Raw genomic sequence first — 15,074 nt, 5'->3', positions numbered from 1 at the left:
CATGTGCTCTTCTGGGCTGGGATCACTAAATCATTCTCTTTATTTTTAGAACCCAGTACAGGTTGCTGAGCCATGGGGGTGGGAGATGATATGCATAACCATTGGTGCATATTTCTTTAGTTAATAGAGTAACAACAGTTTTAAAGACTAAACATGTTAAATTCGTAGCTGTAGGAAGTAGCTGCTTCCTGAGAACAGTGTGACCATTACATGTCATTACAGTATCTTTCTTCATCTCTTTTTCTCCAGAGACCTAGGCTTGCTGGGTATTTCATTAAATGGAGGGATCTGAGTGTTCACCTGAAAACCAGTTTTTAAAATTGTATCATTATAGACTTTAATTGGAAAATACCAGTATTAGGGATTTACTGTGGAATACACAGTAATAAGGTGTATTCTGAATATGAGAGTGTAGTGAGATCATGGCATCAAGACCTTTCTATCATCTCAGAATCCTGTGTTTTGGAAAACTTTTATTTTCCTTAGGAAATTTGTTTATCTCTCAAAAACTGTGGGATGCAAAACTGAAATGTCAAAAATATAAAATACCTGCTCATCATCTTGATCTAATATTTCAATTTCTAAAGACAGTCCTTGTTCCTGAGAGACTTTCTTTATGTCATTATACATGAATAAGCTATTCCTCCTCAGCTGTATCTGCCAAGCAACACTGTCAGCCCTGTTACTAGGAGAGTAACTTATTGGTAATTGGACTACAGCCGCAGCCTGATTTGTACTACAAAGGTAAAAATCATTATGCTTCTTCATGCCCAGTGACCACTTATTGAAAACAGATTGAGAAAGGTGTGAAGACCTGCTTTTCAGAATGTCAGTAAAGTCCTTCCCACAAGTCTGATTTATCGTTGACTGCATTTTTCTTTATCCTAGAGCTCTTTTCCTGGAGGTGACTCTTAACACAGGTCACATGCCAGTGCACTCAAATAATTCCCCATGAGCTTCCACATTGAGGCTAAAAATGTTCACTTTTAGATAGATTCCATTATATATCCTTTCCTTTTTATGTGTTTTTATCTGGGAATTCTGGGGGCACATTTATAAGAGGAAGAGCAAAAAGATTAAGAACAATTGAGGAATTCTGTACAAATAACAATGACTTATTTTCATCATGACTTAAAGGAGCTCAAGTGTACGATTGAGATTTTTGACAACTTGTAAATTTTCATGTTTATTTTAAAATAGCTTTGGAAGATACAAGCAAGGGAAGACTTACGGCAAAGCAAAGCAAAAAATAACAAATGATAAAGGGGTTATGGCATTTTAGACTTGAACTACCCTTTCAGTACATTTGCACATACTAAAGTTCTGGAAAAAAATTCTGTTAAGAGTGTCAAGAATAACCGCTCAGAGTGTAAAAATATTTTGTGGTCCCATCAGCATCAGCATGCCTTATGCTTCTTTGGTTGTCTCTTCAGCTAATTCTTATTTTACAGCACATGATACATGAAGTGATTTCACACCATGCCCAAGATGCGGGCCACCCACCAGCTACATGGCATGATGACTCTGCAGGCCGAACGGCAACCTTGATAATTATAAGGCCATGGGTAATAGCCCCCCAGGGGTTCACAGATCTTCTGGCAGTGGGTGTAGCTTCGCCTACATTCTATACAACAGATTCCTTCGTGATCCAGTCTAGGGTCGAATGTCATGCTTTCCCCTTCCTGCTGCTGTGAAATAAAAGATAATTATTTGTGATAACTGCATAATGAGGTCATAGCATGCATGTTATTTTTAAATAAGATTCTGAATTTTTCACTGCTACAAGATACTGTAATCTGCTGTAAAGAGTTCTGATTTTGTTTACCTGCTGTCATTCATAATTCCTTTTGACACCAAGGAATCTACACTTATCTCACCTGTCACTGACTAGAAAGTTGTTTTGTCTTTTAAAACGATATCCTGAAGTTTCTCCATGCCTTTAATGAACCATGGTTACCACTCAGTAGCTCAGCTTGTTTTAAGTAGGAAAGCAAGAAAGGAAGCATTATGATCAAAAGTAGCATTTCTGCCACTGCTAATTCTAAGTCAGTGGAATGCTTGTGACTTCTTGCAGTAATGGCTTCCAGGCTCTTTAGAAGCACATTTTGAAACATCAATCTAGGCTAAAGACAGATTGCAGTTCCAGTTACACTGGCTCTGAGAACACTGTCAAGTCATTTAGTTTCTCCTGCTTTCATTTCAGTAACAGAATGGGGATGTTATCCCTGTAGGGACAAAGGGGTCTCAGGAAAAGACTCCACAAAAACATGTAAAATTCAAGACCTTAAACTTTACCTTCTAGTTTTTTATGTAAGTATAGTTATATAAACACAAGATTATATTGAAGTAAAAATCTCCATCTTCACTGCTGGTGAGATTACAGAACTGGAAGGAACTCCCATCCCTCCAACCCTGCCCAGTTTGCGTATCTGGTTTTCCTTTTGGGGGACTTCTAAGGGTAGAGATTCTGCATTATTTTTAATACGGTATTGAAGTACATTCCCAAGAAGCCCTTATCTTTAAATTCTTGATTCAGTTTAAGCCTCTTTCCTAAAGTTAGCTGATTCTGGTGTTGAAACAAAAAGTCTTTAATCATAATTTGGGATGGGGATCCCGGAAGTTATTAAAAATTTCAGCCAGGCACAGTGGCTCACGCCTGCAATCCCAGCACTTTGGGAGGCTGAGGCAGGTGGATCACCTGAGGTCAGGAGTTTGAGACCAGCCTGGCCAACATGGTGAAACCAACCCCATCTCTACTAAAAAATACAAAAAAATTAGCCAGGCGTGGTTGGTGGACACCTGTAATTCCAGCTACTCAGGAGGCTGAGGTAGGAGAATCTTCTGAACCAGGAGGCAGAGGTTGAAGTGAGATTGTGCCATTGCACTCCAGCCTGGGTAACAAGAGTGAAACTGTCTTGAAAAAAAATTTCAAACATACTGGAGAGTAGAGGAAATTATATATTGAACACCAGTAGACTCATCTAGATTGGACAATTGCTAACCTATTGTCAAATTTGCTTTTCCCCTTCCTGCAACAGCAAAAGATAGGGAAATGTCCATCAAAACAAAACTAGTATTTTAAAGTGAATTCTGAAGTGAGTTTAAAGAGAATTGGAGGAATTGTAACATTTCATCCATGAATAATTAGAATGTGCCCCCCAAAATAAGGATGTTTTCCTAAATTTACAACCAGATTGCCATTATCACAAAATTGACATGATCTGATACAACCTATATTCAAATTATGTCGTCAAAATATTTATTATCTTACTCTTAAAGCATTCGTTTTTTAATTCATCAGACTCTCTCTGTTCTTTGCCTTATATCTTGAAGAGGTTAATCTGGGACACCAAAAAGACAACAACCTCATTTATTTATTATGGGGCAGGGAGAGTTAAAAGGCCTGTGGCTTGAGGCACTTCCTTATCTGAAGGTCTGACAAAGTTTTAGGATTGAAAGGTTGGGAGGAAATCTCATGCTGTTACCCTAAGATACATTTTTTAAAGGAATAACTGAAGGACTGAGATCATGGAGATAAATGCTGAAAACATTTCTGCTTAAAGTCCAACATATAATAAAGGAAAAAATTGATATAATTGGAGTTTTTCAAGGGATACAGGTCACTCAAGACTGGATCCAAGGCAAAGTCACATCCTGCCCATCTGTGAAGGGACTGATGCCCTCACCCCTTGAGCCAGATTCAGCCAGCCCAGCTCTCCAGGGAATAAACAATATTAAATTTTGTTCATCTATTCAGATTCTTTTTTTTCTTCTTCAAGCTAAGGTAGTATTATGGTGTCCTGAATTTTATGATAAGCCTTTGGTTATTTAGAAAATACTTTTTGCTCCAAGGTTTTCTAAAATATTTTTAAAATGATAAACTAGGAAATATATTGGCAACACCTGAAATAGTATTGGACTGAATAGGCTACATAGAAAAACGTGCAAATGACTTAGTATATGAAAAGATGCTCACCCTTACGCATAATTAAAGACAAGCAGGATAAACAACCAGGAGATAAAATTTACACCCAAGAGATTGGTGAAAGTTTTTTAAGTTTGATAATAAGTGGGTCCTTCCATTACTGTTTGCAGACATATAGCTGATGTAATTTCTTGAAAGGCAATTTGGTATCCTCCATTAAAATGTAAATGTACTTCAATGCAGCAGACTCGTGCTTCAGTATTTATGCTAAACATAGACTTCCGTGTGTTAGCGGCACAATACTAATAGCTAACACTGAGAAAGTTACTGCTCACCTGTGTGTCCCAAGCCCTGTGCTAAGAGCTCTACCTGCATTACCTTGATTTACTGTTGATAATCCTGTACAAATCCTGTAAGTCATGTACAAGATTGTATCCTGTAGCAGTATTTGCAAACAGCAAAAGACAGGGAAATAATTTATAGTCATGAAAGCATAACTAAATTTCTGTACATTTATGTATACAATGAATTACTATTAAATGAATAGTAGTCATTAAATGAATGAGGTACTATGTAGGAAAACAGTCTCCAAAATATTGTAACTGGAATGAGAGCAAGGTATAAAAGTTTTGTGTTAAAACTTTTTGTGTTAAAAGTGTGTGTGCTTGTGTCTGTGTGTACTTAAGCAAAGACACTGGACAAATAGTCATTGTTAATAGGTTGCTTTGGGGAGGGTGTTTTGGGTGGAAGGAAAACACTTCATAATAAAACTTTTGTACTGTTTTTTAAAAAATTTCTGCATGTATTTTTGAATTTTATTTATTTTTTAGTTGAAGTCGCTCTGTCACCCACACTGGAGTGCAGTGGCGCAATCTTGGCTCACTGCAACCTCAGTCTCCTGGGTTCAAGCAATTCTCCTACCTTAACTTCCCGAGTAGCTGGGACTACAGGTGCGCGTCACTGTGCTGGCTAATTTTTTGTATTTGTAGTAGAGATGGGGTTTCACCATGTTGGCCAGGCTGGTCTTGAACTCCTCACCTCAGATGAACTGCCCACCTCGGCCTCCCAAAGTGCTGGGATTACAGGTGTGAGCCAACCGCGCCCAGCCCGTATTTTTTATTTTAAAAGCTAGCTACAAATAAATACTTATTCTACTTTTTCACTCCCTGAAAAGTATAATGGTAAATACTTTGTGGAAGATTTGAGTTTTTAGCACCTTCGTGTCATCCTCACAAACATCACTTTTTAGTGTTTCAGCCTAAAGCGTTTGACGTCTAACTGTGGGTCTATCCTCTAACTGGACTGAGAGCCCCTGAGGGCAGAAGGTTCTCCTGACTGACTGTGCACAGAGCCTGGGAAAGAGCAGGTGCCTAAATGACTGTCTGTTGAATGAATGAATAAAGTGGATATAAAGGGGAAAGAATACTTCCATATGTTTCCTCCAGGGAGCACTCTAGGAAACATTTTCAAATAATCAAATTTCTGATATGAATTTGTTTTCATGAATTTGCCTGTGACTCAAAAAAGAGAGCACAGAAAACAACTGAATAAGGGTTACCAGCCAATCAGGATTTTACACTACAGAGGTAATGCTTAAGTGTTCTTACCCTTAATTATAAGCCTTACAACAGGCTGGGCGCGGTGGCTCACGCCTGTAATCCCAACAACAGCTTGGGAGGCTGAGGCAGGTGGATCACCTGAGGTCAAGAGTTCGAGAACAGCATGCCCAACATGGTGAAACCCTGTCTCTACCAAAAAAGAAAAATACAAAAAATTAGCCAGGCATGGTGGCGGGCACCTGTAATCCCAGCTACTTGGTAATCTGAGGCAGGAGAATCGCTTGAACCAGGGAGTTGTTGCTGTGAAACAACAACAACAAAAAAACTTTGCAACAAATGAAAATGTATTTTTAAAATAATTGAATAAAAGTCTAAGTTGAATACCTAAATGCTCGTTTGAAACCTCACGTACAAACACCATTTCGGCACTATTTTTTTTTGAGATGGAGTCTCGCCCTGTCACCCAGGCTGGAGTGCAGTGGCCCGATCTTGGCTCACTGCAACCTCCGCCTCCTGGATTCAAGCGATTCTCCTGCCTCAGCCTCCGGAGTAGCTGGGATTACAGGCATGTGCCACCACACCTGGCTAATTTTTTGTATTTTTAGTAGAGACAGGGTGTCACCATGTTGGCCAGGCTGGCCTCGAACTCCTGACCTCGTGATCCGCCCACCTCTGCCTCCCAAAGTGCTAGGATTACAGGCGTAAGCCACCGCACCAGGCCTTGGCACTATATTTAATGCATTTGTCTAATCATGTCATAAAGCACCGGAACGCACGTGGTAAGGATTATCAGGATTGAAGGCTTGTGAGTCCTCTTGAACGCTGGGTCTGGTTTCATTATTCAGTCTTCCAGCGCCTGGATTGCTCTGTGGTCCACTGCGTGGTCTTTTAGTAGTAGTTGGAACAATTTTTCTTACCACTTCTCTTCTTTCCCTCTGGATTTCTGCAAAAATTTCCATAAGTTAATCCCTTTATTTGAATAATTAAGGAAATTAGATCTGTGTTTATCAGGATGAAAAACATAAGAAAAGGATATCAAAGTTTGTGCATAACCAGATGGTTTAAAATTTTTATACTGATGTTTGTAATAATAAAGCATGTTTTAGAGTCTTGGGCTAATAGTTAAACATACAGATAATCTGAATTTGGTTTTGTAATACTGATTGAGGACGACATTGTAAGATGGTCTGGCAAACCTCAACACCACCTCCCCGCTTTCTTTTGGTCTGCCTTCACTACTGGGACTAAGAAAGTAAAACACCACTCATTTCCCCAGCTTCCTTTGCAATTAGAAGTGGCCAGGTGAGACATATCTGACCAGGGAGACATCAGCAGAATATGCTAGTGCAGTTTCTGGGAAGCCTTTTGCTTTCTCGGTAAAAGGGGACAGACAGGCTTGTCTGTCTTGTTTTTCCTTTCTTGAACACAGATGTGATATCTGGAGTTATAAGAGTCAACTTGTGACTATGAAGTGATAGGCACCATAAGCCAGCATGCTACAGGTAGTAAAATGGTAACTGGAAAGAGACTTGATGGTATCATTGAGTAGCAGATAGTGTCAAAAACCTCCTCTCTCTAGACTTCTGACTATATGAAAAAAATAAACCTGTGTTTGTTGAAACCACTGTTGATCAAATATTCTGTTAATTGTAGCCCTAAGTATTCCTAATGGATTGACTATATCAGTATAAAGCTTTACAGTTTGCAAGGGAAATATCTTGGTTTATTCTAGATATTTGGGATAGAAAAAGCAAATGCTTTTATATATGAGGGTATCAAGCCTCAGAAAGGCCAAGTGACTTGACCAAGATCACAGAATGGTTGGCATAGCTAGGTGCCCAGCGTGAACACCCTGGGTCTAGTTTACCACACAGCCTCATGGGTCCTGCAGTGGGGCTGATGGCTGCCAATTAACAAAAATACAGGCCAGGAGCGGTAGCTCACACCTGCAATCCCAGCACTTTGGGAGGCTGAGGTGGGCGGATCACCTGAGGTCAGGAGTTCGAGACCAGCCTGGTCAACATAGTGAAACTCCATCTCTACTAAAAATACAGTAATTAGCCGGGCGCAGTGGCAGGCACCTGTAATCCCAGCTACTCGGGAGGCTGAGACAGGAGAATCACTTGAACCTGGGTGGCAGAGGCTGCAGTAAGCCAAGATTGTGCCATTGCTCTCAAGCCTGGATGACAAGAGTGACACTCCGTCTCAAAAAAAAGTAGAAAGTACCACACAGCTTGGATTTTGATGTCTCTCTGAGACCCAGTTTCGTTACCTGTAAAATGGGGATAATAATAGTATCTAATTCATAGGGTAGTGATAGGGTTAATGAGAATCTGTCTAAAGGTTTAAGCACAGTGTGTTGCATATAATAAGCACTGAATTATTAGGTGATGAGGATTATATCATGCTTTGTTATTTAGGAGAACTCAGATGTGCTTTAAAGCCATTGGCAGCTTCCACAGATAGCATGGTTGGAGAGGCACAAGTGAGACCTCGATTTGATCACAATTCTGCTTCATTTAACTAAATGACCTTAGGCAAATTACTTATCTCTGTGAACCTTAGTTTCTTCATCTATAAAATGGGAACGAGTAGTTACCCCAACAGTTGTTGGTGAAGATTAAATGAGGACAAAGCGTAATGCTCTAGTGCCATGCCTGACACATAGAGCTCAGCAGGCGTCAACTCTCCCCCTTCCCTTCTGGCCTGTGTCCAGCTGTCATTCCCAGTGTCTCTGATAATACAGCTGTGTGACACTGATGACCTGCTGGCTTTAGATCCAAGGACATGGGCCACTGGACCCTGGAGTGTGGTGCTTTTATTAGAATTAGGTGGTAGGAAGCCTGGCATCATCAGAGGGGGACTTAGTTTCTTGATTGTATTTTTTTTTTTTTTTTTTTTTTTTTTTTTTTTGAGACGGAGTCTCGCTCTGTCGCCCAGGCTGGAGTGCAGTGGCCGGATCTCGGCTCACTGCAAGCTCCGCCTCCCGGGTTCTCGCCATTCTCCTGCCTCAGCCTCCCGAGTAGCTGGGACTATAGGCGCCCGCCATCTCACCCGGCTAGTTTTTTTTGTATTTTTTAGTAGGACGGGGTTTCACCGTGTTAGCCAGGATGGTCTCGATCTCCTGACCTCGTGATCTGCCCGTCTCGGCCTCCCAAAGTGCTGGGATTACAGGCTTGAGCCACCGTGCCCGGCCTCTTGATTGTATTGTAAAATATAACTGTACTTATGAGAGATGGGGGGAGTCCATTTTTCCTATCTATGATATTCCATTTTATGGATATATCAACATTTACCTTTCTAATCTGGGGGCATTGAGGTATTTTCCACTTTTCTTGTGTACATAATATGTGTGATTCTTGTCTGGATGTTGTGGTGATTGAATACTTAAAGTGTGTTCATGCTATTGGGCTAGGAGGGACCAAACCACATCTTGAATGTGTAGGGAAGAAGCTTTTTCCCCAAGTGAGAAATTACTCATCATGTCAGTTGTCTTAGCATTGCCGATAATGCTGTGTTCTTATCGCCAATGCCCACCCCATGGCCCTGCACTGGCATTTTCCATAGCACCTTGTATCATATTATACAATTTTCTTATTTTAATTTAGTGTTTATTTGCTGTCTCCCCTTGCTACAATGCAAAACTCCTTGAGGGCATGGATTCTTGTCTATTCTATTCATGGATGCACCTCAAGTACCTATGACAAGTATATGGCACATACTAGGCCCTCATGAATGTCTGTCAAATGAGTGAACGAACTCTCTGGGTAAGAGGCTTGTCCTCAGTGTGATTAGGGAGAGCCTTAACTGGTAGCGCACTGCAGACTCTCGTCCTCAACTGGAAAAGGTGGGAGTTCCTGGGCCATGGAAAGTAAGAAGGCCCACCCAGGTGGCGGCAGGTGTGGAACAGAAAGTCAGAACTTGGCAAGCCATCATAGAACTGTGAGTTGTGACCACCCACAGGAGCAAGAGCAGGAATGGCAACAGCACAGCCCATTTGGCAGCCCCTCTCCTGCCCGCTTCAGCCAGCCAGCCCGTGCTGACTGAGTTTGGAATTCTTTCTTCCTGAGCCTGCATATGGTCTCGAGCTCCTTCCCAGCCCACTGTGCCGGGAAGTTACTGCCAGTGGCTTGTCACTGAATCCTATTTGCCTCACCCAGGCTAGAGAGGAGCCATCTTCTCCAGCTTTGGGACAGAATGGGACTTGTGAACCATAAGAATAAGTTAGTCATGGCAGAATCAGAAACCTGTACTTCCTAAGCCTGGTGGGTATTTTTAAAAATTGTAAAATATACATAATGAAATTTACCACGTTTAACCATTTTTAAGTGTACAGTTCAGTGGCATGAAGTACATTCACATTGCTGTGCAATCATCACCACTGTCTAGAACATGTTTCATCTTGCAAAACATGAAACTGTACCTATTAAACGCCAACTGCCCTGTCTTTTCCCTACGTGCCCACCAAGCTTAGTGGTTTTAAAGGCCTATATTTTCTTTATTTCCATGCTGCTCTCTGCTAGTCTTCCATAAAATCTTTCAGAAAACATTAGCCTATCTCAGCTGTGCTAGGAGAAAGGCCTTTTTTTCCCACACTTGAACCAGAGCTACAAAATAGGCCTTTGGGAGGCCAGTGTGGTGACTGCAGTAGAAATAGTGAGAGAATTTGGGGGACAGGAGAAACTCAGGAGGCAGAGCAAGGTCCACTGGGCTCACCTGCCCTACATCACCCAGAAATAGCTCAAAGATATGCTCCAGCCTAGCTGTGAACTCCAGGGAGTCTGCATTTATTTTCACTGGACTTGGAAGCTAATATTCAAGCTCTGAATTTGAGGAATCTCAGCCAATACCCACAGCAGCTTTTGGCTGTCCCATAATTCTAGATTTGAACACAATAAAGACTCGGCAGTATGACAGTTTCTTAGTCCCTTGATTCTATGCCTTAGAAATAAAAAAATGTAAAATTGGAAGGTGCAAACAACTGAGATTAAGGGGCAGAGCAGAAAGAAGTGTCATAAACAAAAGCTGCAGGTAATGCCTTGGCGTTGTCTTCCTGATCTGCCTCCTGTTAACCCTACTGCTCCCTCCTTTCCCTACAATAGTCATGGGCTATTTTCCTGCTTTCATCTCTCATGCTAATTACTGAGACACTGCCACATGCATCCTGATTTATCCTCCTTGTTACATGCTCAGGCCTGTGGAGGGGCTTGGAGGAACCTCACATGCATGAACAGAGAGAGTTGTAAACAGCATTAAGATAATTTAAAATGTTACCTTTAGGATAGGTTGGTTTAAGCCAGAAAATAGGAAGGTCGCCGCAGAGTTCTAACACCTTAGAACTCAAGAAGCTGTTGTCCTTCACAGGCTGATCTACAGCCACCCAGATAAGAGAATTTTCTTCATATTTGACTGGCATGATCTTGCCTTCCTGAAAGTAAAAACGATTGCATTTGAGCAAAGAGGACAGTGAAACATGCTGCATATTAAGAGTCACGTGTTGCTAAAAGGTTATTTTGCCTTATAAAAAATTAATGAGAATTCCGAGCGTGCGTGTGTACAGTCGTGCACTTTACGGTTCTAATCTCTTCTCTTTGCAGCTCTTTTCACAATATTCAGCACGCCTCCTCCTGTTGCCCTGCCTCTGGATAGCTGTACCATGTGAACATAAGTACCCTGAGTTGAAGTGAAAATTACTTGATACCAACTTTGAGATTTAGGTTAATCTGATGTATTTGATCAAAGATGTTTTTTAGGAAAAGCAATTGAATGAACCCTGGAATCCTACAAAGGATAGAGGAAGCCTTCATTTGAAGTGAAAATCTTGTGGGGTTTGGTTCTGCAGCTTCTGAACAACAATGGAAAAAGCAAGTGATTGCCTCTTTAATGTCTTCGGTTCAAAGTATTATTTAACATAAACCATTTCTCCATTTCCCAGCTGTAACAACACATATTTCAGATGTTCCTTGCATCAAGCACACCACTGAGATTTCAAAGTTAAACCTTGGATTTTCTTCCACAGTGAGATGCTGAGAATGGTTTGATAACCCAGGAGACAAATTTATCTTGCCAGGTTATTCCTTTCATGTATTTATTAGTTTGCAATAGCTTGGAGAAATTAAAATGTTTTCTCCTAATTTTTAGCTAAAAGCGGTACTTCATTTATGCTTTCTCCCTCAGGCTTATGGCTGCATTAAAACAACTTAAAGTTATTGGAGGAAGCTAACAGTCAGGTAATCCAGTTATTTACCTTAAATTAAATGGCTCCATCCAGGAAATGAATGCTCTTTGAGTACTGTAGCTTTTTAAAGTTATACAAAACTGATGAAAAATTTATGAAAGCAAGTGGTACATAAATCTACCCCATCTTAGTCTAAAGTGTGTGGGGAAGAGTGGGGTGATTGGGATAATGCATATAGATGCATCCTCCACGCTAAGAATGTTAAATAAATCTTGAAGTATGTACTTTCGGTTGCCTACCCAATCTCCTTCCTCCCTCACCTGCCTTGTAACATGTCCTTTTATTGGACGCAGCAATGAGCCCAGCCCCAGGAGAGACACTTGCTTTCTCTAGTTCTCCAGCAATCCGGGGTGCCCGGGTGACCAGTGCTAGCCAGTGAGATCCAGAGTATGCTGAGGGCCTGGGAGGCCTTCTGCTTTTCCTGATTAAAGGGAAGTCGTGGTTGGCATTGCTCAACCTCTTTTTTCCTGACATTTTTACTTGAATGCCAACTAAGGAAGTCAGGAAGAGGTTGAGCAGTGGCAACCATGATTGTAGCTGGAAGGCAAGATTTTTAAAAATCACAGAAATGCTGGCCACCGAGCCAATGCCTGCAGCCACCTGCCTCCACATTGCTTACTGTGGAGAAAAACAGATCCCAGTTTGTGTAAGTTACTCTAAGGGTAGTTTTCTGCTACTGACAGCCAAACATATTCCTAATTCACACAAATATATTGTCTGAATTTGTTTCTGTCCACTAGAGGATCCATTATGCATGACATAAACAACTGAAACACACGACAAATAATCTACCTCTTTGGCCTAAGAATCAGATGCAGACAAAGATTTAAATATAAAAGCATTCACTATCATGGCGAATTTATTTACCATGGTAAATAATGGTATTTAAAAATAGTTATTTTTAATTGTTATTATTTGAAGTAATGAAAAATTGAAGATACCTGAAGTATTTAAGAATAAAAGACTTTTAAAAGTATAATCATATGATAAAGCATTATGTCCATTATAATCTACATTTTAGAAGAACTAAAGTTATGACAATAATAAGCCATACATACAACAGTATAATTTCACTTATGGAAAGACTATCTCTCTCTCTCTCTCACACACACACATACACACACACACACACAACGGAGAAAATTCACCAAAACATTAGCATTAGCTTTTTGTGAATTATATAATTGTATGTAATTTTATTATCTATACTTTTTTTCCCTAAGATGTCCCAGTATGAACCATTTGTACAGCCCTGAAATAAACCTTACCTTGTCATGACATGTTACTTATTCAACATATTGCTATATTCCTTTTACTAATATTTTAGTTAAGATTCTTACACCTATTTTCTTTTTTTATTTTTAATTTTTGTGCATCTGCAGTAGATATATACTTATGGGTTACCTAAGATATTTTGATACCAGCATGCAATGCATAATTACCACATGAGGGTAATTACTGCAAGCATTTATTCTTTGTTTCAAACAATTCAGTTATACTCTTAGGGTTTTTTTTAATGTACAATTATTTTTTACTACAGTCTCCCTGCTGTGCTAGCAAATACTAGGTCTTATTTAGTTTTTCTATTTTTTGTTCTTTATAACTATTTTTTGTGCCCATTACCATCCTCCCTTCCCCCAACCATTCCAGCCTCTGGTGATCATCCTTCTACTCTCTATCTCTATGAGTTCAACGGTTTTAATTTTTTTAAATTATACTTTAATTTCTGGGATCAACGGTTTTAATTTTTTAAAATTATACTTTAATTTCTGGGATACATACGCAGAACATGCAGGTTTGTTACATAGGTATACACATGCCATGGTGGTTTGCTGCACCAATCAACTCATCATCTACATTAGATATTTCTCCTAATGCTATTTTTCCCCTAGCACCCCACTCCCTGACAGGCCCTGGTGTGTGATGTTCCCCGCCCTGTGTCCATGTGTTCTCATTATTCAACTCCTACTTATGAGTGAGAACATGTGGCGTTTGGTTTTCTGTTCCTGTGTTACTTTGCTGAGAATGATGGTTTCCAGCTTCATCCGTGTCCCTGCAAAGGACATGAACTCATCGTTTTTATGGCTGCATAGTATTCCATGGTATACATGTGCCACATTTTCTTTATCCAGTCTACCACTGATGGGCATTTGGGTTGGTTCCAAGTCTTCGCTATTGTGAATAGTGCTGCAGTAAGCATACGTATGCATGTGTCTTTATAGTAGAATGATTTATAATCCTTTGGGTATATACCTAGTAGTGGGATTGCTGGGTCAAATGGTATTTCTGGTTCTAGATCTTTGAGGAATCACCAGACTGTCTTCCACAATGGTTAAACTAATTTACAGTCCCATCAGCAGTGTAAAAGCATTCCTATTCCTCCACATCCTCTCCAGCATCTGTTGTTTCCTGATTTTTTAATGGTTGCCGTTCTAACTGGCATGAGATGGTATCTCATTGTGGTTTTGATTTGCATTTCTGTAATGACCAGTGATTATGAACTTGTTTTCATATGTTTGTTGGCCACATAAATGTCTTCTTTTGAGAAGTGTCTGTTCATATCCTTCACCCACTTTTTGATGGGGTTGTTTCTTTCTTGTGAATTTGTTTAAGTTCCTTGTAGATTCTGGATATTAGCCCTTTGTCAGATGGATAGATAGCAAAAATTTGTTCTCCTATTCTGTAGGTTGGCTGTTGACTTTGATGATAGTTTCTTTTGCTATGCAGAAGTTCTTTAATTTAATTAGATCCCATTTGCCAATTTTGGCTTTTGTTGCTATTGCTTTTGGTATTTTAGTCATGAAGTCTTTGCCCATGCCTATGTCCTGAATGGTACTGCCTAGGTTTTCTTCTAGGGTTTTTATGATTTTAGGACTTACATTTAAGTCTTTAATCCATCTTGAGTTAATTTTTGTACAAGGTGTAAGGAAGGAGTCGAGTTTCAGTTTTCTGCATATGGCTAGCCAGTTTTCCCAACACCATTTATTAAATAGGGAATCCTTTCCCCATTGCTTGTCAGTTTTGTCAAAGATCTGATGGTTGTAGATGTGTGGCAGTATTTCTGAGGCCTCTGTTCTGTTCCATTGGTCCATATATCTGTTTTGGTACCAGTACCATGCTGTTTTGGTTACTATAGCCTTGTAGTATAGTTTGAAGTCAGGTAGCATGATGCCTCCAGCTTTGTTCTTTTTGCTTATGATTGTCTTGGCTATACGGGCTCTTTTTCAGTTCCATATGAAATTTAAAATAGTTTTTTCTAATTCTGTGAAGAAAGTCAGTAGTAGCTTGATGGGGATAGCATTGAATCTATAAATTATTTTGGGCAATATGGCCATTTTCACAACATTGATTC

At 40.0% G+C, this 15,074-nt stretch overlaps 1 protein-coding gene across 1 annotated transcript in view; it reads right to left on the bottom strand.

Annotated features, from left to right (window-relative positions):
- Window positions 1-1,166: 1,166 nt before the first annotated feature.
- CNMD (chondromodulin) overlaps window positions 1,167-15,074 on the bottom strand; it is a 36,611-nt gene continuing 22,703 nt past the window's right edge. Inside the window, exons 5-7 of the mRNA XM_010376263.2 lie at window positions 10,759-10,912; window positions 6,261-6,427; window positions 1,167-1,688 (exon numbers count right to left, since the gene is read on the bottom strand). Coding sequence (XP_010374565.1) covers window positions 1,473-1,688; window positions 6,261-6,427; window positions 10,759-10,912 — 537 coding nt within the window. The 3' untranslated portion in view covers window positions 1,167-1,472. The remainder of the gene's footprint in view (window positions 1,689-6,260; window positions 6,428-10,758; window positions 10,913-15,074) is intronic.

This window comes from Rhinopithecus roxellana, chromosome 18 (genome assembly GCF_007565055.1).
Source record: "Rhinopithecus roxellana isolate Shanxi Qingling chromosome 18, ASM756505v1, whole genome shotgun sequence".
NCBI classification, from domain to species: Eukaryota; Metazoa; Chordata; class Mammalia; order Primates; family Cercopithecidae; genus Rhinopithecus; species Rhinopithecus roxellana.
Note: the sequence above shows the minus strand (reverse complement) of the source record. Positions and strands in the feature narration are given on the sequence as shown.